This window comes from Diorhabda sublineata, chromosome 1 (genome assembly GCF_026230105.1).
Source record: "Diorhabda sublineata isolate icDioSubl1.1 chromosome 1, icDioSubl1.1, whole genome shotgun sequence".
Classification (NCBI taxonomy): Eukaryota; Metazoa; Arthropoda; class Insecta; order Coleoptera; family Chrysomelidae; genus Diorhabda; species Diorhabda sublineata.
Window position 1 is genome coordinate 6,977,769 of NC_079474.1, and position 26,647 is coordinate 7,004,415.

A 26,647-nucleotide genomic window follows, 5' to 3' on the forward strand; every position below is an offset into this window, starting at 1 on the left:
CGGACTAACAAATCAGTGTTCAGAATATTTGCAGTCTATCGAAACGTTTCCATTTATTTCAAAATTAAAACATTCAATGGGTATAATTGTTTTTGGAAGAACCACTCTCGAATTTAAAATAAATTTGTTTTTTTAAATCGCGATCTATCACAAATTTCACTTATAATACAATTGTAGGTTTTTCCATTTAGTAAAGAAGTCTAAATTGTATATTCTTAACTATTATGAATGCTAATGTGATTATGTGATATTATGAAACAATATTAAAATATATTTAATTGTTTCAAAAGATTCAAAGAAAAAAATTTATGTAAAAGTGTTGATGACACATACACACTTCTGAATCTTCTCGTACCGATGACTATCATGAGGGCATATTTTTGGAAAATGATTCGAACAAATGATATATATTTTTCCTCAGACATGTACAATAGTAATTGATAATGCAAGTTATCACTCGAGAATTTCAGAAAATGTGTTCACAACCGAGTGGTTAATCAAAGAATCACATAATTGACTAAATTTATGGAAGGTTCAGTTAATGAAATTGCAGAAAATCGAGGATTAACGGTGCTTAAATCACCACCAGATCATTGAGAACTAAACCTGATTTAACTGGTATGGGCACAGATAAAGGGAACAGTTGTGAGAAAAAATAATTCTTCTGATATTAAACAGTTGATTTTACAGGTTGTTCATGATTTTACGTCTAATTCCATATTATAATTATAATAATTGAAAAAGATTTTTGTGTAGATAAGAATTGATTAACAATTATTTCAAACTCATCCACATCATTTCTGAACTAATAAAATAAAAATTACTTTTATAGGTCGAATTGATTCGAAAAATGGATGTAATGCAATTTATCTTATAGAAAAAAAATTAATAAATCTCCATATCATCCAATTCGACTGATCTATTAAAAGGCCTCCGACGTCATTTTCTGTGTCATGACAAAACAGAACGATTGATTTTCACGTCATTAGTAAGGTTTTAAGCTTTTCGTATGGAGTGAGCAACTGTACCAGTTACGTCAGAGCCTGGAAGTGCCATTCATGAATATGCCTCTATAGTAAGAGTGTAATGACATTACAGTAGATACAAAAATAGTTTTCTGAATGTGCGGTCTTCTTTGAAGGATGACTTTTCGAATTGGCAACACACGACAAGGAAAGAAAAATGTAATACTAACGATTTATTTTAGCAAATCATATTATTTCATTGACAATTCCAAAGACATTTAAATTATCATTCTTTGACTCTATATCATTTATAAACAGAGATTTGGTGATGAGAAAATTTCTTGTTAATATAGATATCCACAGAATTTTTTGATTGATAGTATATTCACACCACTATGGACGAAAATTGATATTTCAGCGTTATGATTCCCGAGGCGAAGCCGTGTAACCCATGTAGTGTATTCGATTTTTTTTACATCCGGTCGAAAGTACGTTGTTTATTCTACTCTTCATAAATTTGTATGTTGATTAGCATTTTTTGATGCATGCCCTGACCACCAACTTGTATTCACTACACGGGCCGAAAGTTGAAATATCCTCCCGAGTTACAGGGAGTAATTGTTGAACTTTTGTTCCTACTCCTTTCGACCAAACTATGAAGAAAAACTATTTTTACTTTCGAAAGAAGTGTGAGAAGTTTTCGATCTAAGCATGAAGATGCCATCATTATAAGTTATAAGTTATAAGTTGATAAATATATTGTTACTAAATATATCTATAAGAATTTTTTTAACACTTCGCATGATGTACAAGGATTTTGATCAGTAGTTTTGGTGCAATTAAGTGCTTCCAAAAATCTTGTTATTTTCACTGCAGTATTGGATTTAGTTAAAATTTTAGTGCTTATCATTGTAACCCCTTATCACAAGATGTTTTTTATTGCATGATCGGTAAACATTGTTAAATGTGCAAAGTATCTATTTACAATAAACATCTTCCATTAATACCATGACATTTGAATTAGTAAGCTGCGACAGTTTATGAACACACTGAATACTGGGAATGTAATTCAACTGGGAAAAACTGATATAGTTTATAAGGAAGAAAGAAAAAACAATAGTTTATTTCTCAAGATCTTTTTTTTAACGACACACGTACTCCATTTGATGAAACTAATGTTAGTTCTGGACTTAACAATAGTGGTGTATTATCTTTGGCTGGTAACAACTCAAAATTTCTAAGAACTTTAGAAATTGTACTCTTCATTTCCAACATTGCGAACTTCTGACCTGAATCATAAAAAACGGTATTTTAATTTCTAGGAATGTGTACAAGTACCAAATTTTTCTTCGTAAAGCTACATGAATATTCTTAATTTTATATTTTATTTAATCCCTGTATATAACTATCGAAAAATGTAGAGAAAATATATTTACAAAGTTCGAAAATGAATGAATTAAACCGTTCGAGCTTGTATAAGTGAAAAGTTAATGTGAGTGCTGTGCAAATATTTTTTCTATTCCTTTGTTCGCGTATTGTGGCACAGTAGCCACTCCGGATTTATTCGACCTCTACCTATCTACACTCTAGTTTAAATCAAAGTGAATTATAGTAAATTAGTGGTGATATTATTCTTTATATTCTAATCAATATCATATTTTGATAAAGACTTAAAGAAAAGTTGAAACGTCAAATATTACCTTCCAAAAATTATTGAAAAAACTAATTTTGAAACAGAAGAGACCTAAAATCAAGAACCTTTAGATGCATTAATATATCAAAAGGTCTATGAAATAAAAAATTAAAGAAACTTATCATGAATATTATAATAAGAATAGAATCAAACTAGAAATTTGTTCTAATAAGAAAAATTAATCTTTTATATTTTTTTTATTTTTTATTTTTTTATTTTATATTTTCTATATTTTGTGGTTCGCTAATGTAGTTTCTTTGTTTTATCGTATTGATGACCTTTTAGTCTATTTTCTAAATACTGAGTTGTCTGCACTATGTAGGCAGCGTTACAATTAGTATTAGTATTAGTATTATATCTTTTAGGACCTATACTAATATCATATTTATTGTAATAATTTGTACTGTAATTTGCCCTTGTACATATGGTAAGGAAAAATATTTTATGTTGTGATGTTCAGTTTTTTGTTTTGCTTTTTAATTGATTATAGTATTTATTCATCCTTTTCTTGAATATATTTATCATTATCATTTTCCCCTGATAATTATGTTTTAAAACTGAATCTACACGAAAAAGATAATTTATAGAAATGGTTCACATTCATAAGAACGAAAAAGCTATCAGTAATAATAAAAACAATTGACGTTTCGACTCAACTTCAGTCTTTATCCTATAAAGATAATTCATAAAGTATTTCCAGATTTTCTGCCTTTTATATTATTTTTTAACGTCATTCGTTAAAAACTTCCTAAGGACAAATCTTCAGTCGGGAAAGTGAGTTTTGATAAATGAATGCTTACCTATACAATTTCTGGATCCAGCACTGAAGGGAATATATTTGTAAGGAGTTGTACAATCATCCTCAGAAAAGCGTTCGGGAATGAATTCTAGAGGATTACGAAACCATTTAGGATCTCTGTGAGTAAGAAATGGAACCAATAGTATGGGCTGTCCTTTGGGAATAATATTGCCTTCTAAAAAAACATTTTTTTCACATTCCACTGGATACTTATGTTTGTATAGAATTAAGAATTTAATTCCAAGAGCTACCCAGAAAGTTTTCGTTTCACTCAGTTAGACACTTATCAACTTATCACGTATACTCTAGTGTCTCCCAGAAAATATTCCCATGCTCTTTCTTTTCGAAATCTATATCCAAAGCATGGACCGTAATTGGAAATCCCCAAGCTGTGAGTAGCGGTTTGTCATAAAGTTTTTATCGGGATAAAAAAGCGAGGGAACACGGAATTGTTCACCAAAATCTAGTATACCTCAAATTTTGGGAAAATTTAGTATTAAAGTTATTCACGAACTACTAAGAATATAACTGAGATTTAACAGACACAATCTAATAGGAATTGGTCATTAAATTTGGGTAAGACACGCGAAACAAAATAATAAACCATAGGCTACCAAGTTCCTCAAAATACCAAAATACGACTCTGTTTTGATATACGCCAATAGTGTTTCTCATTAATTTATTGATTTTTTGAACCTTGACAAAGCAGTTTGAAACAAGCATTGGTAAAAGTTTACCTTCAAAATCTCATTTTTGTACGATAATGTCCACGTTCACACGGTAATTTGCACTAAAAAATCTCTACGAACCATTCAAATTGGAGATTAGCTCCCTATAGTCCAGTTTGTTTACCTAGTATAAGAAAATCGGCGATCCTATGCCGAAAGTATTACAAAAGTTGTCAGATGTAGTTGAGACTTAAAATATTTTCAACTTCATACATAGTTTTCTTATTTTATACATTTGGAAATTGAATAATAAGAAAATTTAATTTCTGGACCGAAGTTACGGAAACTTTTAAAAACTAGACTAGACTAGACTAGACTACACGGATAAATACATGGTGTTCCAGGACTTGATGCAAAAAATTCGGGAGTGAGTAATTGAAGTAAAAATTATACTGTCACTGAAAACATTGAGCATGAGCCAAAAATAATTCCACATTACTATCTGTACGCCAGGGGCGGCTCATGTCCAATGGTTCACAATCCGTAACTTTTACAGAGACAACCTGTTTGATCTAAAGATAGCAAAAATGAATTTTTAATCGATTCTTTTACAAAAATGTACTCTTTGCTTAACTCGATAAAATTTATGGTTTAGAAGATATGTAGATTTTTAGATCGTTATACATGCCAAGGAAACTGTTCACAATAAAGAGATATTCTGAAAAAAAATACTATAAATTGTGATTATTTCTTGAAAATACTTACAGGAGGTATCAAACACAATCAAACATTGGAGAACGAGTGAATACATGAATAAACATTTGATTGACAAACTAGGGCATAAGGAAAATAAGATTGATGATTATTTTTCATCTCGAATGCTACTGTCAAATAAGCAACTACGTGATATTCAATTGAAAATTGCAAGCGACTTGATTTGTAGATGTCAGTTTGCTTTCAATATTCTTAAAACCTGTCATCAGTAATTATCACATCGTATTTAAAGTTTCGTATGGTACAATTTACCTTTAGTGAATATGCCGACATGTATTTGATGTATGGTTTCGCTTCTGGTAACTCGTCAGAAACCAGAAGGTTGTATACTGAACGCTTTCCGTCCAGATTTATAACCGATGGTAGTACTTTTGTTAGGTTGTTGATCACAGCTCACAGATACAGGTTTGTCTACATAAATTAAGTAAACTGGTTTCCATTATTTCTTATAGAATGATATTTCAGGTCTTCTACCAAAAACAGGTGATGAATGTCAACAACGAACTACAAGAACACCAGCTTTAGAGCAGCTAGGACAGCTTCTCTTCCCTTTTCACATCCAGAAAGTGCATGTCATGGAAGTAGAGGATTGTACAGAAAGACTGGACCACTCTAGTTGATTTTTAGATAAGCATCGAGTTGATAATACATTTGTTGGAAAAGTACTGTTTACTGATGAAGCCGAATTCACTCGAGACGGTTTTACTAATTCACATAATTTACATTTATAATCAAATGAAAATCCTCACGGCACAATTCAAACGAAGAATCAACACGGATTTTGTGTTAATGTGTGGGAAGTACTAGTAGGTAATAATTCTGTAGGTACATATTATTTTGATAATAACCTGAACGATTAGCGATACTTAGAGTTTCTCGGAATTAATTTCTTACCTATGTTGTGTGATATATTCTATTCCTCTAAGTATTTGCATGGCCACCACTTTGAATAAAATACAATGAATTCATTTTTTTGGGGATATTCTAAAAGTTTGGCAACAACGGTAAAGTGCAAGATGCCCACTGCGAACATTATAGTTTTTTTTGTTTTTATTTGATAAGTTGTAGGCTAACCAACTAAATTTTTTCTACATTTCAATATTTTCCTATGTAAGTAACATGATGTTCGACAGTATGCAGTCCAATAAGAAATGTTTGATTATCTTTTGATACCTCCTGCAAGTATTTTCAATACATAATTATAATTTGTGATAATTTCCTTGAGAATGTCTTTTTATGGCGAACGGTTAACTTGGCATGTACAACAATCTTAAAATAACCATATTTCGTAAGCCATAGTTTGCAGTTTCCCTGATGATGGGAAGAACACTTCCCGAAATCTTCTTAGTTAATTAAAGAGTACACAAATGTACAAAATGTACTAGAAAATGACGTATGATCAAAATACACACAAAATCAATTTTTTTATATTTCTTCATTTAAAAGATACCAATTTATCCACATTTATTTAGACTGCAGACACTCACAAGTGGTGAATTTGATTTTTATTATATATATTAAAATATATTTCTGTAATTCGGGAAACATCTACCGAGCATATTTAAAGTGACTTGAATCAGAAAACTATATATCTACATGAATTTCAAGGCTTCACAAATCACGTGAACTAAATTTGAATCAACTATCTTAAGTGGTTGGTCAGCTTTAACCATGTAAGAGGTGGCATCTGATACCGTAAGTAAACATTTTTCACTAGGAACCGAATAATGCTCAGAAGAATCTGTCGTATCGTTTATGGATAAAATGTATTGATTTAATAGTTGTATGCCGCTGATTGATTACTTGGGATGTTCTTACTGAGTAGAGACCGCAATGAGTCATTAGGACAACCACATTTTCTGAAAAATTAGCAGATTCCGGTGAAAATTCAGTCATTCTATCACAAGTTCTTACAAATATGTACGTTTTTTTAGAAATATACAAATAATTTACTAAACACTCAAATATGCAATATGCATAAATCCGTTATTTACTTAATTCTATTATTTCCATTCAATATTAATATAATCATTATTTGAAATACGATACGATTTTGTCCCTCACTTTATTTTGTGTGGTTATTTACAAATATATTCACTCATTTCTTATTGACATTAAGCCTTGAAAACTTGTTTCGGCTCATGAATTATTTCTAACGAAATTTTGATATAAATAACACGTGTTGGGTAATTTCAAATGTTAATCAAAAATTTAAGGAATTTTTTTTCCCAATGACTTATTATCAAACGGAATAAAAACGCAACGCAACTTGTTAATTTCATTGAGGCATTATCGATGTTAGAGAATAATTTAAAATAAAAATTGTTATTGCAGAATGAGAGCAATAATCTAAAAAAATACTAGGGGACATACTAACCAAATATGAAAGGTAACTAAGCAATTACAACTGGAAATATGAAACTAGAGGTTTATATACGAAAAATAAAAATTTGTTAAAGAACAGCTAGCCGAGAAGAGAGCATGAATTTAAATTGCTTTAAATTGAATTGAAAACGATTATCGCTAATCCCTCAAAAATCCAAGAAATCACAATTAACACTACCAATATAAGTGCAGAAAATAACCTAACTCCTAGCACTGATTGGATTGATTGAAAATAATTCCAATAAAGTGTTAATTTCCTCTGGCATTTGCATGAAAACAAGCAAAACCAATCAGGGTGCTAAAAAAACTCCATTATCATGGACCTGACAAATAAAGGATACAAAATATTGGATATAATTCCAAAACTACAATACAAAACAAAACAGTCACTGAAACTGTTCATCTTAGTTGTTAGCAATGGAGGAAATTCTAACATATTGAAATTTTTGATTAGGCTAGATTAAAAGAACCAGTAAAATCATCATATAAACCTACATGAAGTTTGGCAATACCAAAATTCATACATTGCAGTGAAGAACATCCGAAAAATGATGAAGTAGCATTGTTGTAAAAGTTATGTAAAAACTGAAAATCCTCAATTGAGAGAAAAAAGCAGTAACAAGATTCTACCGAGACAACAACAGGTAATTAGGAAAAACGTATCGAATTAAAACTCAACCTGAAAACTAAAAATGGACCTATAGCGAGGTACTCACTAAACAATCGGAATAAAATCAAAAAGGAAATCAGGACAAATCATACATAGAACAGAAATTAATGAGCATATATTATAGAAACACTTTGAATGATGAATAATCACAATGGAATACAGTATCAAGAGGCTACACCAATAAAGCTTTCAAATAGTTGCAAGTAGTGTAAGAATCCCATTGGAATGCAAATGGATTATTACAGCTGTCAACAAAAGCTGCAAGCCATATTAGAAGTAAAAAAAAATTGAAAAAAACTAGATCCAATTAATATAACATATACTATATCAGACATCCTGACAATGATTCCTTTTCCAAATAAAAAAAAGTGATATAGTGATCTTATTGGTGAACATTCATAAACTCTAGATAGAAGAATAACTGAAATTTATATTATTTGTGACGGTAAAACTCTTACCCCATTCAATATCACTTGGTGCCATTCGACCAAATAAAGGTACAGATGGATATAATCTCAAAGTTTCTTTTATCACCAATTCCAAATACTTCATATTTTGAAGATGTTTTATAGTAATATTAACATTTTCGAAATTTTCGATTATCTTTCGTTGCTCATCAAAAGCTTTCGCCTGAAAGACAAACTTTTTGTTACGATTTGAAGTAATAGCTATATGGATGAAGGTTGAAATAAAATTAGCTTCATATTTTACACAAATTCGAAATTTTTGTTATGAACGCGATGTTGGGCTAGGATAGAGGAAATATTGGATGTGTACCAGACAACAAGTGATCCTTTGATCTAGTATTAATACGTTATTCGTTTGCCCCATGTAGAAACAACAGCAATCTAAACCAGGGATTTTACATATTCCATGGCGTTCTCAAGAATGTCATCTTAGACAGATCTGATTAGGTAGCAGAGTTTCGATTGAGGTTTAAAGTTACAAATTCTGTATGTCAAACTTTTGATACGATCAACTGATGCGGAATATTAATAGCGGTATTGATTTGGGTCTGATGATGATGAAGCTGAACATGGAGAAAGCGTTTTGCTATTTTTCTTCTAAATTTGACTTCATTAGACTGAAACGATCAGTTTTACTCGAATATATTGATACACGACACTATTAAATTGTCAGTGCGTCCAAATGAATTGGACGAAATTATATAATTTCATGTATAAATTAAAATTATAATTGTTAAAGATGCACAGTCTGTTATTAGAATTGTTATATGTAATTGAAATTGGAAAGCTACTTCCTATATCTTTTTATTTTTAACGAGAAGCTTCGAAACTAACTGGGAAAAATATCCAAACCGAATTTCTTCAAATAAAGAAAACGTGAAGGTGCCTCAATGTATTTCCGAAATATTTGATATTCGAATTCGAACTACTTTTATTAATATACATACCTGAGCAATGGGATTATTCGCTAAACAGAATAATACAAGTGAAATCGCCCAGGAAGTAGTGTCATGGCCCTAAAAATATAAAAAATCTTTTTTCATGAGGTTACTTTGAGAATGTTTTATTACATTCTAGTAATTGACAAACATATTTCTTATTCAAATTATTCTTATTTAACCACAATATTCATCTGCAATAGGTTACCGAACATATTAATGAATAGCTAGTTATTATAAACAGACCAACCACTGACAGTCGGTGCCGACGAATTACTTGATCTCACCTCTGTAATGTAACCATTTTTCTTTTAAGAAAAAATAGAGAGATAAGAGAATAACATGGAGTTTTGATTGATGATTCTAGAAATAAAGGAAGACATGACATAATGTTCAAAAAAAGAAATATTGCCAATAAAACAAATCCTTGAAACTTTTATAAGAAATTTGTGTATTAGTCACCTGTTTAATTGCCGTACCTACTAACTCCCTTAATTGCTCTCACCTCTACTCCAAAATATCAACCCCTCTTTGACTTTTCCACTTTCTTTGCCTTCTTCTCCCCCTTGGACCAAGAATATTCCCATAGTAGATACCTTGATTACCATATACAATAAACATGAATCCCCTAGCGTCCTGGTAGAGAAAGCTTTCTTAGAAATTCTGCATAAGAAATTCTTCGACTTAATTCTCTATACGGATGACTCTAAACATGAATTCGCTATACAGTATCCTTCCATCTTTCAAATTTATCTCTACTCCCCATAAACATATCGTCATATGTACTGACTCACCGACCATTCAATAGTCCAAAACATTCACGACATCTAGCAAACTCTCATTGCTCTTGTTATAACAGCCTCTCTCATGTGGCTTCCATCGCACAATGGAATTGCTGGAAACGAATCTGCAGATCGCCATGCCAAAGAAGCTACATAGTATCCTTCTGTAATCCCAGTTCAGCTGGCCAATGATCTGAAGAATAACTTCAAAAACCTATTTCAAAAATCTTGGCGCGATATATGAAGCATACATAACATCCACCCATCTATAGTGGATGTTATAGATGAGATAAACTTGTTACAGAGAGAGATTTTGAATGAAATATTATAGAATAAAAGATGATGGAAGTATTAAAGTTAGAATTTTGGATGGCGTCGAAAGAACAGAGTAAGCGGTTGTAAATATTACGTCAGAAAGCGATAATAAGGGCTGCAAGTTATTCAAGATATATGAACCTTACAGTTTTGAACACATACAACATCAATTGGAAATTTCCAGTGCTGCTACGAAAAATGGAAACATCTACTAGACCGATATATAATTATCTAAGAGGATTACCTAACATTTTTGTTTTAACAAAATAGATTATTTGATGATTTAGTTTCATTACTTGTCTCATATATCAATTACGTACCTCAAACATGAATGTATCAACTTCCTCTCTGATATCTTGATCATTAAGGGGTTGACCATCAATTGTACTGTTTATCAATATATCTAAAAATGTACATTTTTTCTTCGTAGTCGAAGTTTCTAGTTGATTTTTATGTTCATTCAATTGAATTCTTCGGTTCTTTATCACTGTATCAGTGTGAAAATGTAATTTTTTCATTGTAATCATTTCCTTGTAATGAGTAAGAGTAAACATATGTAAAATTTTGGGTAAACCCGAGAAATTCTTCGCTGTTATTAATTTGCATATCTTTTTAACGTTTTTGACATATTCCGAATCGCCCTCGATTAATGCGTTGACCTTAATGCCCATTGTAGCCTCTACAAAATATTGATTATAATTGATCTATACATTCAAATAACTTAACTTCAAGAATGATTTCTCTGTACCAAAAACTAGCATAATCTTATTTTTCAAACGCGTTCACTGTATTAAGCAATGATGAGTAATACTTCACTTTACTCTTTCTAACAATGATCGCTATTACTTTTCCGAACGATGAGATTTTCATACCAGGAATGTAGTAGTGGTAGATCCAGATTTGATTTATAGTTATGATATCTTATGCAAGCATAATTCAATCAGTATATCTTAAGTACGTTCCTCTGATTTGCCGATAGTTTCTTCTACCTCTCTAACCTAAAAATGATGGTCGTCCAGTAACATTTAGTGAACTTTGTTCATGTTATCGCTGGCTTTTGATCATCTCGAATGCTCATCGTCAGTTATGGTGATACGACCACGTTTACATTCAACTATCATAATCTTATGGTTGTAAATGAATTATTATAGAGTCTTCAAAGTGGTGGTTATTAACCTCGAAGGTCAGAAAGACTAATATGAACTGAGTGGTACTGAACGCGAGGATAAGGTTGATAGAAACCAAAATTATGTTCCTAATACTTTTAAGCAATCCAAAATTGTAGACTGTGAAGTCGAGATAAATTTTTCTTGATGTAGAAACGTTTGCTAAAATTTCGTATTAAATTTCTGAATTTGCAGAATCCTAAGCTATACACAGGTCACTGCTTTAGGAGATCATACGCAACACTTCTGGCAGATACTAAAGCAGATATACTACAGGTCAAACGACAAGGCGGCGGATGGAAATCGTCGACAGTAGCGGAAGGATACGTAGAGTAATCACTCAATGTTGCAAAACAAATATTTCAAGCTGAAGAAAATGACAATTTACAGATACCAAGTACTAGTCATTTAGAGAAGTCACAATTCAAGAAGTAGAATTAAAAAATAATTCACTAAGAAATGTTAGTACATATTGAAAGTTGCTAAAATTGTACATACACTTTCAATTTTAATGGTACCAATACCAATTATTTCTAATTACTAGTTCCTGACTTTTCAAATGTTTACCGATAACTTTAATTATTTTATTAATTTCTATTGAATTTAAATTTGTATAGTTTTGTGATAATTACACTTGAAATTGTTAGTTTTGTAACAGTATGTGATATGTGAGTGATATAAAAATCAATTGGATTCGTATAGGAAAAATGGTACAAACATCTATTTCTAACGATATTGTGATTTTTTTCCTATTTATTCGAACTATGTCTAGCGATGGGGTGACTTTATACACACTATCTCTCACTTAGTCAATTCATTCACACACACTTACATTAGACTATTATCTATTGACTACTTATATAATTTATACTTAGTTTTCGCTGCTAAATAATCATATATTTATACCTCAAAGAATTTTTCGAATAACTCCAGAACATAAACAAACAGACAAATCAATGAGAAGGCCTTCCTAGAAATTGGTTCTAAAATAAAGATAAACGAATCACTTCTGTGATAAAAACGTGTAAAAAACAACCGCCTTATTCGACAAATTTTAGATTCTTCCATCATAAGTGAAAGTAACCGGCTTCACGTTCCATGTCGTGGACGGTTTCGTAACACTATGAAATATAACCAGAAATATGAAAACTTCTCTTTTCTCAGAGTTGCAATTTGTGTGCGAAATCAACCATTCTTAGAGTCTTATTATACTAGCGGTTTACGAGCGGCTGCAGGGTGGAACGGGAGCGCAACGAATGAGTCGCGAAAACGCCGTGGCTGCACCGCGAGGACGTCGCGGACGCGTGGCAAGAATGCAACATTATCTTCGAGTTTTTGTAGCGCACAATATACTCATTAATAAAATAGATTAAAATTAATTAAAATTAAAATAGAGGACTCATTATCAATTAATCGATTGGAAGAGAGCGACTACTTTGTGTTTTTTTGCGAACGAATAAAAAATAATCCAAAAAATTTCGTACTTACCTGCGAGACGCTGCATCTGATACAAACTGACTTAAGAAATGAAGACACACATTTAAAATTATTAATGACACCTGAAGAAAGGCTCGTAATTACTATAAAGTATGTTTTTAAAATATAATAAGTACACAGTACAAAATGGCGTCCACGCTGTTATTAGCAGCGATCCCGTTGCGCGTCCGCAACGAATTCGCTTCGCGTGCGCGGCGTTATCGTTGCACGCACGCTCCGCTTAAGATTTTTGAATCAACAAAATGAAGTATTACAGTAACACATAGATCGTCATGCATAAGAAAACTCGTTTAACTGAATTGGACGAGGTAGCAAATGATTCGAAGAAACAAATGCATTCATTATTATCACAAAAAAGATATCTGTTTGGGATAAGCTTTCAGCTGAGAATAATGAAGACAAAACTCAGTCAAATATTAGAAATATGAACAAATTTTCATAGTTATGAGAAGTATGACTGAAAATCTGTGTTAATACAGATTGAAAGATTATAAAAAGGAAAAATACTATTTTTCACTTGAATGGTTTGTCTCCTAGCTTTAAATTTCCAAATAGAAAAAATCGCCGTTTCATTGTAGACGTTGAAATATTTGTTGATAGATGTTTCTTGAGTTTAATTAATGTTCTGCAAAGGATTACTATGAAGGAACGAATGCCATTGGTTCTAAGCGTTCAAAGCGAACGGTTTCATTATTACTTATAAACTTAGTTGTGTAAATATTTATAATTCAATGCTTAGGAAATCTCCTGCATTAATTCAATTATTTTTATAAAAATAATGGTGAGTACTTGTTATTGATAGTTTACTATACTAGTTTTTATATCAAAGTAATTTACTGTTTGATAATTGATAACACAATAATAAAACAACATACATTGCTGAAGGTTAACGATGTACAATTACATAAGTAAACTTATAATCTGGGATCATAAATTATTAAAGCCAAAATATCATTCCAATTCAGGAAAAACCTGTCAGAATCAGTCCCAAATATAAATTACCACACCACAAATATTATAGATGAAAAATATAACTTGAACAGTCTGCAATATGTATGAAGTAGACGATCAGATAAATGATGGGAATCACAAGCTAGAACATTTAAAAAGTCATTAATATTGATAGAAATCTGAAACGAAAAAACTGGTTGACGGAACTACAAAGAATACAAAAAATTCGAAGGAAATAAGGGAGAAGCAAGATTATGTAAATAAAGAGATGAAGTTTAAATAAACAAAATATCAAGAATGAGAGTTGTACACTCGAGAGCAAAAGTGCCGTGAAACATCGAAGTAACTAACAACAAAAAACTCAGCTCATCACCACAGCTAAAAAGCGCACACGAATGTGCTATAACATACTAATAACCTAGGATAAACCTGAATATACTTAGCGAATATAGACAAACATACAGGAAAAGATAAGCAAATAGATTGAACAATAGTAATAAATAAAATTATATTCTATTTCAGAAAGGTGTATAGTAATAAATTCTGTCCAGTTCGGCTCAATTTCGGTGTCGGCCATAGGTGTAGGTCTTGAAAGTATTGTTTGTAATATTAAAATTTCAGGTAATTGCGTGAGATAATTAGGAAAAGTATGTTTTCTGGCCTGAAGTGTCAATATCGAAATATTATGTAGGGATTACTTAGGTAGTAGATTATAAAGTTACGTTTTGCGTTTAACAGGTACCGTTTAACCTTCTATTAGTGCCTCTGCCTAATTTCAATCCTATTTCAGATTCGGCTTTCCTTTTCACGAGTATCTTACCGGCACGCCTTTGGCACACTATTTAGAGTTTTTATAAACGAATAACAATAGACCAAACCCATATATTGACCCCAACCCGGGAGGTACTACCTGCACTTGATAAAAAGAAATAATTTTACAATGAAATCAATGCTAAACTATGAAAGGGGCTTAAATATTCGTTGTTTTATTTTTATTACTCTACACATTTCTGAAATAAACTATAAAAAATGATAGGATCGCTTATACTCCTCTCGGTTTGCATAATATGTGCAAACGAATTTAAAATTAGAATATAAAATTAGTTAACATGTTGGTTCTTACTCACCACAAATGATATCCAATGTGCACAAAGAAGTCAATGGGTATATATTGAACGTCTCTTGCCCTACATGCTCGTCAAGTTTTTTAATAAAAGCATCACCAACAGTTTCAAAAACGTTGACAAAATCTTCCAGAATAGAGAAATGGAAAGCTGGTGTTAACATGCGCCTTCTACTTTTCCACTTTGCACCTTAGAAATTATAAATTATGTATCGAAGAAAACTGATTTGATAATTTCAATATGAACTGATCTTAAAAATTGTTAAAATTGCTCATCCAACAATTAACTGAATTTTATTATTGCGGCCTATCATACAAGATTGTTTGCTTGAAATTTAAGTTTAAACTGTCCTCAAGGATAACCGAAAAAAAGACAATTATTAATGAAGATCGGGGATTAAACAATAGAATATGGAACATATAAGGTGAATTTTGATCTTCTTTCTTCTCAAAAATTCAAATTTATCATCCTACTTTAATAATTAAACGTCGGTTCGCAATTGCAAGTCGAGAGGTCGATGCTATTGCTTATCAGAGCGGTCTAATCACAACTGGAGACAACACCAACGGCTCTTTTGTGTATCTTCCACTTTGAAAGATACTAGTGATGTATCTCCAAAAATTGATGGAAAAACCAACATTTTCGCACATTAAACTACACTACAAGTCAAAAGTTTTTGTCCATTCTAAAATCCATTCATTAATATTAAAATAATACACTTTAACAAATTTCTCTTCCATATTGTCAAGCGAAGGTCAAAACGATGTCTTACAATAGAAAAATAATAGTGTCCAATATTTATCTACTTTATACGAGCTCATGTTTATGTTTTGTCGGTGAATGCAATTAAAACTTGCAAGTACCGGCTAATTAGTTTAGTATTCTTTAACTTTGAATCATTTCTTCGGTGTTTATGATAGTAGTTTAATTCCAGTTAGCCCTGTGAGATGCGAGAACGTGCTATATTTTATACATTTTAGACCAAGACATCTTATTGTGAAGTTCGTATACGAATTGTTGCTGAGTACCTTAATAATCAATCAAGTGATACACCGATGGAACACAATTCGTAAACTCTCAACAGCATAGACGCAAGTGTGTTGGTGTTCACGTATTCGGAACAAAATTCGATTAATTTTTGTGATACATAGATCGGAAATACTATTTCTTGTGCAATTACTCTAGGGCGCAATTGCATTATGCATGGATTATCACAAAAATACGTTTTTTTTGTGAATTTGTCCTTGTTATTCATTTCCCAACGTTGAATTTGTTATTGAATAATGTACACATCAAAAGTTTTCGTCGACTCTATAACTTGCCTGATACACAATAACTAAAATTTGTCCCACAACAAATCAATGGAGCTAAAGTCGAGCGACGGTCAAATAATTAGTTTCAATATATTCTTCTTTTTCCTTATCCTGCGGACAAACACTATTCTCTTAGTCCCAAAAACCTCAAACTTTGAATCATCACTCCATAAAACTCTCTTCCATTCTTCATGTGTATAATTTTTATGTTTTTCAACCCACTGTAACCTCTTAATTTCATTTTAACGAGGTTTCTTCACTGTAACCCTTCCAAGAAGGTCAGTTTGTCTCAATCTCCTTTTCACTATAGTGGTAATGAGTTGATCAAATATTTTTCAAGTGAATAACAAATTAATGAAACCGAGGAAAAGTTACGCAAATACTAAACTGAAAGTTCCTCATTCCACGGAATTATTTCTACGTGAATTCATTCTTTCAAACTTGCCATTCAAACACGGAATAATGAATATCTGGGACCGTTGCCCAATCATTATAAAAGCAGAACTATATTCTACTCTGTGTGAGACTGCTCTTCGTTATCAACAGTAAAATATTGGGTAGTAGAGTTCAAACGATGCTGTACGACTTGCGAAGACCAGTATCGTAGTGGTCGTCCAAATGAGGTGACGACTCCAGAAATTTTGAAGAAAATCCACAAAATTATGATCGTCAACTAAAACTGCGCGTGCCAGCAAATATAAGAGGCATTTCAAAAAAGTGCGTTACGTCACACATTGACACGTGAGAAAGTTATGAGCAAGATGGATGCCGCTTTTGCTCACAATGGAACAAAACCAGTGTTGTGAAGTTGTTTTCATCGAGTGTTTGGCAATGTTTTACAGAAATGAAGTCGAATTTTTGCGTGTTTTATAACCATGAATAACACGTGGGTCAATCATTTAACACCCGAAACAAAAGAACAATCACCACAATGGACTGAAAAAGGAAAACCGGCTCCAAAGAAGGCAAAGACCGTTCCATCTACAGGCAACGTCATAGCGTCGTGCTATAGGATGGGCGTGGGATAATTTTCGTTAACTATTTTGGAAAAGGAAAAACTATAATAGGCTTATTGAGCGAAGAATTCAAGCAAAAATGGCCGCATTTAGCTAAGAAGAGAGTGTTGTTTCATCAAGACAATCCACTAGCTCACACATCCGTTATTACAAAATTAATGGATTAAAGTTTGAATTGCTACATCATGCACCCTGTTTGCCAAATTTAGCCCTTTCGGATCATTTTCTCTTCCCAGAATTGGAAAAATAACTTGGTGGTTGAGGAGTTTCTTATTATGTCGATTCTTATTATAAAAAGGGTATCGCTTGGAAAAGTGTATGGACCTAAAAATGAGTTGAAAAAGAAATATATTTTTCTCCTAAGTTTTCTGTTGTATCAGATACTTCTGGTACTATCCTCGTACCTACTCAAGAAATGATGTCTAACTCTAAGTGTGTAACTAGCACTCTCCATAAGGGTCAGATATAAAGATATTCATGGAATTTTCCGGGCTTCGAAACATATTCGTATGAAATTTCATTACTAAGCTGCAAATAGTTTCGGCAAAATCGTAAAAAATGTGTTTATCTTGAGTTATTCTCACTTACCTCCACTAGTAAGAAGACCAGTTCCTAACCAGTTTGATAGGTTATCATAAATATAAATCTTATCCACTACTTTCGTGGAACTGAGTATGATTTCGAATAACTTTGCATCCGAGGTCACAAGCAAACAGGTTAAAGGACCGTCGAACATTAGGAATGTAGATCCATATTTATCTGTATACTTCTTAAATATATCCAAATATTCTGGAAAACAATTATTCAAGAGATATGTGCACTGATATGATTCAATTTGAACAAAATTAGAACTTTTATACTTCTACATGGCAAACTAAAGTTATCACTGCATTTTAACGAAGGAAAACTTCAATAGAATTATATAGATCAAAATGATCAGCTGCTAACTAGAAAATTATGAAAGATTGAACGTAAACCTTGTTTAAGCTAAGGTTTTTCACTCAGTATTTTTTACACTTTATCTCCTAGTATAAATAGAACAAACATAAGAAAATATACAAACAAAAATAATTATCACCAAAAATTTTAGACAGAAATTTGAATTTTTATGCAGCGTAGAAATGAAAAATGAACTCAGCAGTTGTGCGATTTGTTTTATACAAAGTATCCAGACAAACCTGTCTGCAGATCAACAGTCAGTGTAAGGGAGCTCAAAATAAGATGGAGCTCTCTGCCTCCATCCCAAGTTCATCTTCTCAAGAATTTTAGGACCCCAAAGTAGAGCCCAAAATTTTGAATCAAATTGATTTCCTTAACTTAAAAATACGAAAATTGGTATACTATCCTAGACTATTAAGGGCATTGAGTAATAGTAAGTAGACGGGAATCCAAGCATTCTAGAGTGTTAATTGGCCTAGTGTGACTTAACCTTAAAATTTAAAAAGTTCTTTGTCATTCAGTTGAATAAAATAATTTCATTTTCATACCATGCATAATTTGATCTTAAAATATCTTTTATTTCTGTAATTTATCATAAAACTTTGTCGATCAATGGAAGAAATTTTATTTGAAAAGTCAAGAAATGGCTATGAGCTCATCCATCAAATTTGACAATTCTTACGGTAAACATTTTTTTTAATAAGTGAAAAATTTTAATTAGTAGATATGTTATGGATTTCGTGAGAGAAACTGTAGAAGAAAAGTGAAAGAATATTGGAGTGGGTTTCTTAACCACGAGGTTTTTCACAGAGACATATTTGTTGTAATATGGCTTCTAATATAGGCTGGAGAAACATTGTTAATCGAGAACGTCCTGTTCAAATGAGTGCGGGAGATGAGAAATTTATTTTGGATATTATTCACCATGAACTTCATATTAACTATGGATAAAGTCGCATATCAAGATCATCTGAACACCAAACCATTAGATGTACTATCATTCATATTATGCCAAAAAATTGCTAAAGCTATTACCTCAAATCTTGGTTTAACTAGTGAGTTTCTGTCAATTAATTTTACAATAAAAAAATCTGTTTATTCTTCTATAGTTGATTCCAGAGAAAAATTGTGGAATCGCATTACAGAAAAATGTGATGTAAAAAAATAACATTTAGCTACTGGCTAAATTTTGTGTCTAAGAGAACTGATGATAATGTTATTGGGTATTGGTCTAGTAAAGCTTTTGAGAACACAGATATTTGTGAATGGAGTAATCTATAGAGCAAGCATTCTAAAAATCAATCAAATCTGAAATTCGCGGTTTCCACTTGCAGAAATGGAAAAAGAGAAAACTATGAATTGTCAGTAGGGAATTGAAACAATTTCAGTTTCATTTTCGTTATTTCGGTGTCACGATAAAGATATCTGTCGAAATATCTTGACAGTTCGAAACCTCATCTGCTCAACTGAGTCGGTAATTCGAAATTGGTTAGTCGAAGTTGATTTTCATATCTCAATGTTTGCTGCGATTATTGTAGACATCAGAATGATTAGTAGACCTAATTTTCTGTCATCTTCTCAGTGGATATTTCTAAAATACTGAATATGTCTTATCTCGTATTAATGTTAAGAGCGGAAAAGGATCATTGCACACACAGATCCAAAGTACCTCACTTACAACTACAAGTTTGCTTTATGAACAACCTATTGGGAAACATATTATCAATACTTTCGACTACTCCGGAATTTTGTTCTAGGCACTTTGTTCTTGGTGGATATTCTAATCTCAATCTGGCGAGTAAGACACGTCGCTGCTCTTGTTGCTTGGGTAAACTAGTTCTTGTAGGAATTTTTTACACTCTAGCACTATCCTACCGTTTAACCCAGTTATGGTAGCTTTGCAGAATATCTCATACATTTTTTGATACTAATTAACAAAAATACTTGCCGTACGAAGGTCTTGCAAAATCCAACATATTTCCAAAAATAGCATTAGGTTGTGGTCCGAGAAATTTTTTCAGATTCTTCTTCTTTTCTTTCACAAGTTGTTTATGCGAAACTATCAAAAATAAGAGAGCTGAAGATAACACGAGCACAATCAATAATAACAACATGATGAGGAACAACTATCTCTCGTCTCGTTATTTGGGTTATAATGAAATGAAATTTATATTTCGTTGTATTATATATAAACTAGTTTTTCTATTAATAACTGAAGGTCATGAATGTTTCTAAATAATTATAATATTTGAATAATTTATCAGAAATTGTATGTATCTTATAGAGTCACAACAGAAAAATAGTAAAGAGGTTGAAATAGAAAAGAGGAATTCTAGAAATAAAAACATATACAAGCGAAAAAAAAGCAACTACGAAGTTAACGAGTGAAAAACTGACGCTTTATATCAGGGAAAAAATAGATTAAAGAGCTTTAAGCTAAAAGTATATGGGAATATCAGACTTCAACAAGTACTGTGGAAAGTTTATTTCTAATTCACTAGTGAGAGTATTTTCTTATAGACATATATGAAGCAATAAATTGAAGTTAAAAATTCTAAGGGGTAGATTAAAATAGTGTGTCGTTGATTGGAAACGTTTTTAGCTAGTTTCTGATAAAGAAACTCCTGAATTAGGTACATAAGTAGTAGCAGAATAATAGGGTTCAATATTTAAGGAGTTCTTTGATTCGGGGAAGGATGGTGTTCGGAAGTAGTGCTGGGACATGAATCATCAGTCCATGCAGACAAATTATTCCAGCGTAACGATAGGAATGGATATTCTTTGATATATTTTCTTGAATATTTTAATGTGAAAAGCTTATTTTAATTAATTTATCTTATAGAGATTTAGGAACTCGTAAAATCTACTAGAACTTATCCAAATGACCTTCACTGATAGATGCTCCGTATTTAATTGTTACGAGACCCGTTCCTTTATACCTGCTATGCTTGTCGGACTGTGTTTAGTTCAGATGAAAATTATTTCTTGAGTGTTAAACACATTATTTTAGTTGTTTTCTGCCCTCAAACGGATTTCATAGTGAGTGATACATGCACATAAATACTTGATCAACCTACATCAACTTTTTTAAAAACTCAGGAAAAAACGAAATTGAAACAAAAATACACTCGACTGATACTAAAAAAATTTTCTATTTCTACATGCTATGACCGGAAGTGATACAGCTTCAGCATTTTTTTGGGAAAGGAAAATTGAAAGTCATGCAGATGTTTGAGAAAAGACCCGATTTAAACTATTTTGTAGAAATATTCTAGCAAGAAAATTGCTCTCGGGTAGTCATTGTCAATGCTGTAATACATTTTGTACTAGCAAAATACGGTAATCAAAATTCGATACATAAGTGCATATACTGTAACTTTACTAAACTAACAAGCATTGCCATGGGCCGTCATTCTTAAAAGCAAGGTCAATAAATGATGGAATTGATGAAGGTGTAGATGTAAATCTAGAATGATAGAGAAACTGAAGATATCTGCAATGAAAAAAATAATTTACCAAAGTTTATTTATCTGTATTTTACTTAAATCCAAGAGAAAATAATTTATTATTGAATAAGAAAACCTTTTGTTGAATATCACGGATTATGCCTACGGTGAAAACATGTAAAAAAGTCTACCTTATAGTGAGAAAAAGAGGGCATCGTCATGACATAGTCGTTCTCATCTCTCTACTCCGAAAAACAGTTGATTCTACCGATAAATACAACAGACATGTTTTGTGGATAATTTTATTGGTAATGATTTTTATGATAACCAGTTTTGACCTCCGAGCAATACATCGCGAGATATTTACGAAAAACTGATTTTCATGACCTTTTGACGTTTATAACTTTTTTGGCCGCTACGATATCGATATCGATTTTTCACATCTTCATTACAACATTGTAATGGAGGTATATATAAAAAATCAGCTCACTAGGAATTTTTCTGCAGATAAAACCTAAAATGGCTGTACTATTACGTTATAAGTGTTTCATTTTTAATTTATGACGACTGTTTTCACAATAATAATTACGAATAATTCATGTATTCGAATAAATACCTTCAAGACAAGAAAATATACTTCTTATCATCTCGATTGGGAAGTTTTCTAAATTAAAATTGTGAGTATTGATTGGTATCGTGCTGAGAGTAACTAAACATTTTAAAAAAGTAAAGTTGGATAGAGTCACTGTTTCGATTGGCTCTTTTGATATCCACTCACAGTGGAATGAACTAAAATTTAAATGAAAATTTGTTTAGTAGATCAAACAATCAAATGTAACCTAATGGCTTTTTTATGGTTCATGGAGATCAATTATTATTAGAAAGGTTATATCATGAATTTTTGATAAATTCTTCTATTTTATAAGCCAATACAAAAGCCGGCATCAATCTCCCAATATTATGCTATTAAACCTATTTTTCAAGTTCAGTTCGTACTACGTACTACGAGTAAGTAGTGTTAAACATAAATTTTCTGAGGTTAGTTTTTTCAATTCAAATTTGTAATAAACTCAAACATTCAATTTTATACAAAAAACAAATACTTTTGATAGAAAAAAATAAAGGTTTTCGAAGCTGGAAATAAATGGTCAAAGGGTTATCAATAATAATTTAGATAGGATATATTACATAAAAAATTGTCTCAATATTTTACCAGAATAATGTTTATCAACGATTTAACCTCAATTATTTCAGTTTCATTGTTGTCAGTGTTGGCTCGTGGTGAAAACTTTTAGATGTTTGGAGAAAATGAATGAATTTCTATAGATTGTATCGGAGAAGACTGCCAGACAGTTGAGTAAATTGTTAAATTAAACAGTAACATGAAAGCCTATACATATAGTGAGTAGCCTATGAAATAATAGCATGAAAATTGACAAGAAACTGTCGCAAAGCTGTCCTGGATTCGTGACGATATCTAGAGGGAAAGAAATAAAAAATATTGGAAAAACATTCAATTTAGAATACCCTCATACTGTTGTCACAAAACAACTATTGCGAAGGGTGTGACAGAGAAGAAGAAACGATTGAGCATCTGTTCTGCTAGTGTCCGGAAAAACGACTCTAAAATTAAATTAATTATGCAAAATATCACAAGTAGAAATAGGAAACGCAAAAAACCTCATTATGGGTCGGGACTACTTAAAAGTTAGCTTTAACAGGGAAAATAAAGAGTAACACAATGTGTTTCAGACTAGTCTAGTATGAGTAACGGTTATGAGACACTAAGAACTACTTAACGTTTTTTCTTCTCTACTGTTATTGTCTTCGAAGAAAATTAGTTATAATCTTTGGATACTTCATGAAATTTGAACAACTTTGATATTCACCAATAACTTAATCATGTGAAATTTTCCAATTTTATTCTAGAACTTGAGACATAACCTTCGCTCTCCATCTAGATATTTTTGGCAACAGAAATTAATTGGAAACAGTCAAATGAATATGGTGGATAAATCAAAAAATTATATCGATGTTCGACAAATTTTTTCGATAAATACTTTACTTTTTTCATGAGTTCGGCATTTAAACGCAAAAAAATCAGCATCGTATTGATCAGTTTTCGTTTTTTCGTGGATTTTATTATTACGACTTAGGTTGCAGTGACGTAAAATCTAAGTTCCTCCTTATACTAGAGGTAACGGCGGAATTTAGTGTAGCAACTTTTTCCAATGAATAATTTGTAACAAATTCTTAAAAATTTCTGTTGCACACAAAGGGATTCCTTTTTCTGTTTTTATCCACACACATGGTCAGCAACAGTGATGACTAATGGAAGGAAAAGAAAACAAAAATATATTTCTCAAGATCTTTTTTTTAACGACAAACGTACTCCATTCGATGGAACCAATGTTAGTTCTGGACTTAGCAATAGTGGTGTATTATCTTTAGCTGGCAGCAACTCAAAGTTCCGAAGAACTTTAGAAATTGTACTCTTCAATTCCAACATTGCAAACTTCTGACCTAAACGGTAGAAAAAAGACGGTCATAAATTGATACATTTTTCAATGTATGAACGGAGCACGGAATTTATAAAACATTTCTGAAAAATATTAAATAACGAAGAATAATGGTTTTCTTACATTCCATCAAAATTAAATCCTTGATTCAATCTCAATGGAAATTTCGTAGAAATTTGATCTCCTTGAAGATCAAAGAATTCAATTAAGTGGAATCACTTTTAATTCTGCAAATGTGAGAAAGAAGGAAACTGTCCCTCAAATTCCATAGAGCTATACTATTTTCAAGACATGTGAATTTTGTCGTCTCAATATGGCTATTAAATAACGAAGCTAGTGATATTAAACAATTTATTTCGATATAATGTATATTTATTTATCATCGTTTTCAATATACACCCCTTTTTTAATCTACATCCCTCCATCAGAAGCTTCCATTGTTCGAAACACTGCAAGTCTTTTTCTGTCAACTCCTTCAGCTTTTTCTTCCGCAGATTTAACAGACTCGATGTAGATTTGACATTAGGAAAGAGATGAAATTCGCACGCTACAAGATCCGGTTATTAAGGTGGATGGTCTAACACTGGGATATATTACTTTGGGACATTGCGGTCTGAGCTGGCGCATTGTCTAGATAAAGCCATAACTTTTCCTTCCACGATTTGGGTCGTTTTTTTATTCTTTAACTCAGTTCGGTAGGAACGGGAAGATAATGATATTGGTCAATAGTTTCACTTTGAGGAAGTTTGGACTCTTCCAGTGCATAGATTGGCGCTTTATTTCAGGATCATAGGTGAAAAAACAAGATTAGTTACTTTTTCTAATAAGTTTGAGTTATTTTCAATCACAATAGTGTCAATACAAATATTTTTACAAGCTTCTTGTTGCTCAAATGTAAGGATTTTAGGCACTAGTGCTGCACACACTTTGCATGTAAGAATTTGCTGCACTATTCGATATCAATTCCCATAGATCCAGCCAATCGCACAAATACTTAGCTAACGGTAAGATCGGACAGGATTACTGACTTTTTCGATATGTTCATCCGTTTTTGACGTTGAAGGACGGTCCGAACTTCTTCTCGACTATCTTGAAATCACATGAACTACTCAAACACACGTTGACTTGACAAACGTGCATTGACATAACTTGTTTTAATGAATTGTCAGTTATTCCAAGATTCGTGTGAAAAATAGCCCTTACACAAACAAATGCTACGGCTAAACTGGTTTGTCTATAGACACGGTGGATACCGCATTCTAAAGAGTAGGCTTCAGGCTAAACAGCTAACAGTCGTCAACCTTTGGCGCATGCGTATTTTTTCTGTAGCAGCGTTAATCTCGTTACCTAATAGCCACACCCCGTATACATAAGTTTGAAATCGGACAAAAATAAAAATAATTAAGATACATTCTACAAGGTGATGTCTAATTAATATATACTATCTAACTCACCTATGCAATTTCTGGATCCAGCACTGAATGGAATATATTTGTAAGGATTTGTACAATCATCTTTAGAAAATCGTTCGGGAATGAATTCTAGAGGATTACGAAACCATTTAGGATCTCTGTGAGTTATAAATGGAATCAATAATATTGGATATCCTTTGGGAATGATTATGTTATCTGAAACATTACCACAATATATTGTTATTTTATATCTGTACGCAAATTTTTTGTTCGTATTTCTCCGGATATTTATATTTGTAATTCTGTAATTTTGGATTTAAACATAAAAATTATTTTGAAAGTTTCTTTTTAGTCTCGTATCGCGAAGTGTTTGATTGGCTACTTATTTTCTTGAAATTTTTATTCAAAATATATAAACAGTAATTTGAGATCTCACCATATATGTGATATGATTTGTCATATAGTTTTTATCAGCAATGATGTTCAAGAAAAGAACAGTGTGACTGAATGTTTATTCAAGCTGATAAAAACATTCTATAATTCACAGTTTGATAGTAGCGGAGCTAAAATTATTCATAAACCAGAGGGCGATCAAGTTTCTCAAATAAACATGTTTGTGAACTTTTGGAAATTCTGATTAATTGTCTCGTACTTGGTGTTACAATAATCCCTGAGCGATAGTGTCAGACAATTTTAGGAGAGTAGTTAAAAACAAGTGCTAATAATAATTTCATTCCCTTTTCACAATGCCCAACTTCACTCGACAAATTCATTGGTTACGTAGTTATTTCCATTATTTCTGAACATG

At 31.8% G+C, this 26,647-nt stretch overlaps 2 protein-coding genes across 2 annotated transcripts in view; one reads left to right on the top strand and one right to left on the bottom strand.

Annotated features, from left to right (window-relative positions):
- Positions 1-26,647, top strand: part of LOC130452456 (ly6/PLAUR domain-containing protein 6B-like) — a 307,885-nt gene that overhangs the window by 2,073 nt on the left and 279,165 nt on the right. The gene's annotated exons all lie outside the window — the stretch shown is intronic.
- Positions 1,999-26,647, bottom strand: part of LOC130451347 (uncharacterized) — a 36,021-nt gene continuing 11,372 nt past the window's right edge. The window contains exons 7-17 of the mRNA XM_056790315.1: positions 25,882-26,055; positions 24,277-24,431; positions 20,411-20,588; positions 18,112-18,312; positions 15,198-15,383; positions 13,111-13,140; positions 10,777-11,135; positions 9,369-9,437; positions 8,413-8,584; positions 3,459-3,632; positions 1,999-2,254 (exon numbers count right to left, since the gene is read on the bottom strand). Coding sequence (XP_056646293.1) covers positions 2,094-2,254; positions 3,459-3,632; positions 8,413-8,584; positions 9,369-9,437; positions 10,777-11,135; positions 13,111-13,140; positions 15,198-15,383; positions 18,112-18,312; positions 20,411-20,588; positions 24,277-24,431; positions 25,882-26,055 — 1,859 coding nt within the window. The 3' untranslated portion in view covers positions 1,999-2,093. The remainder of the gene's footprint in view (positions 2,255-3,458; positions 3,633-8,412; positions 8,585-9,368; positions 9,438-10,776; positions 11,136-13,110; positions 13,141-15,197; positions 15,384-18,111; positions 18,313-20,410; positions 20,589-24,276; positions 24,432-25,881; positions 26,056-26,647) is intronic.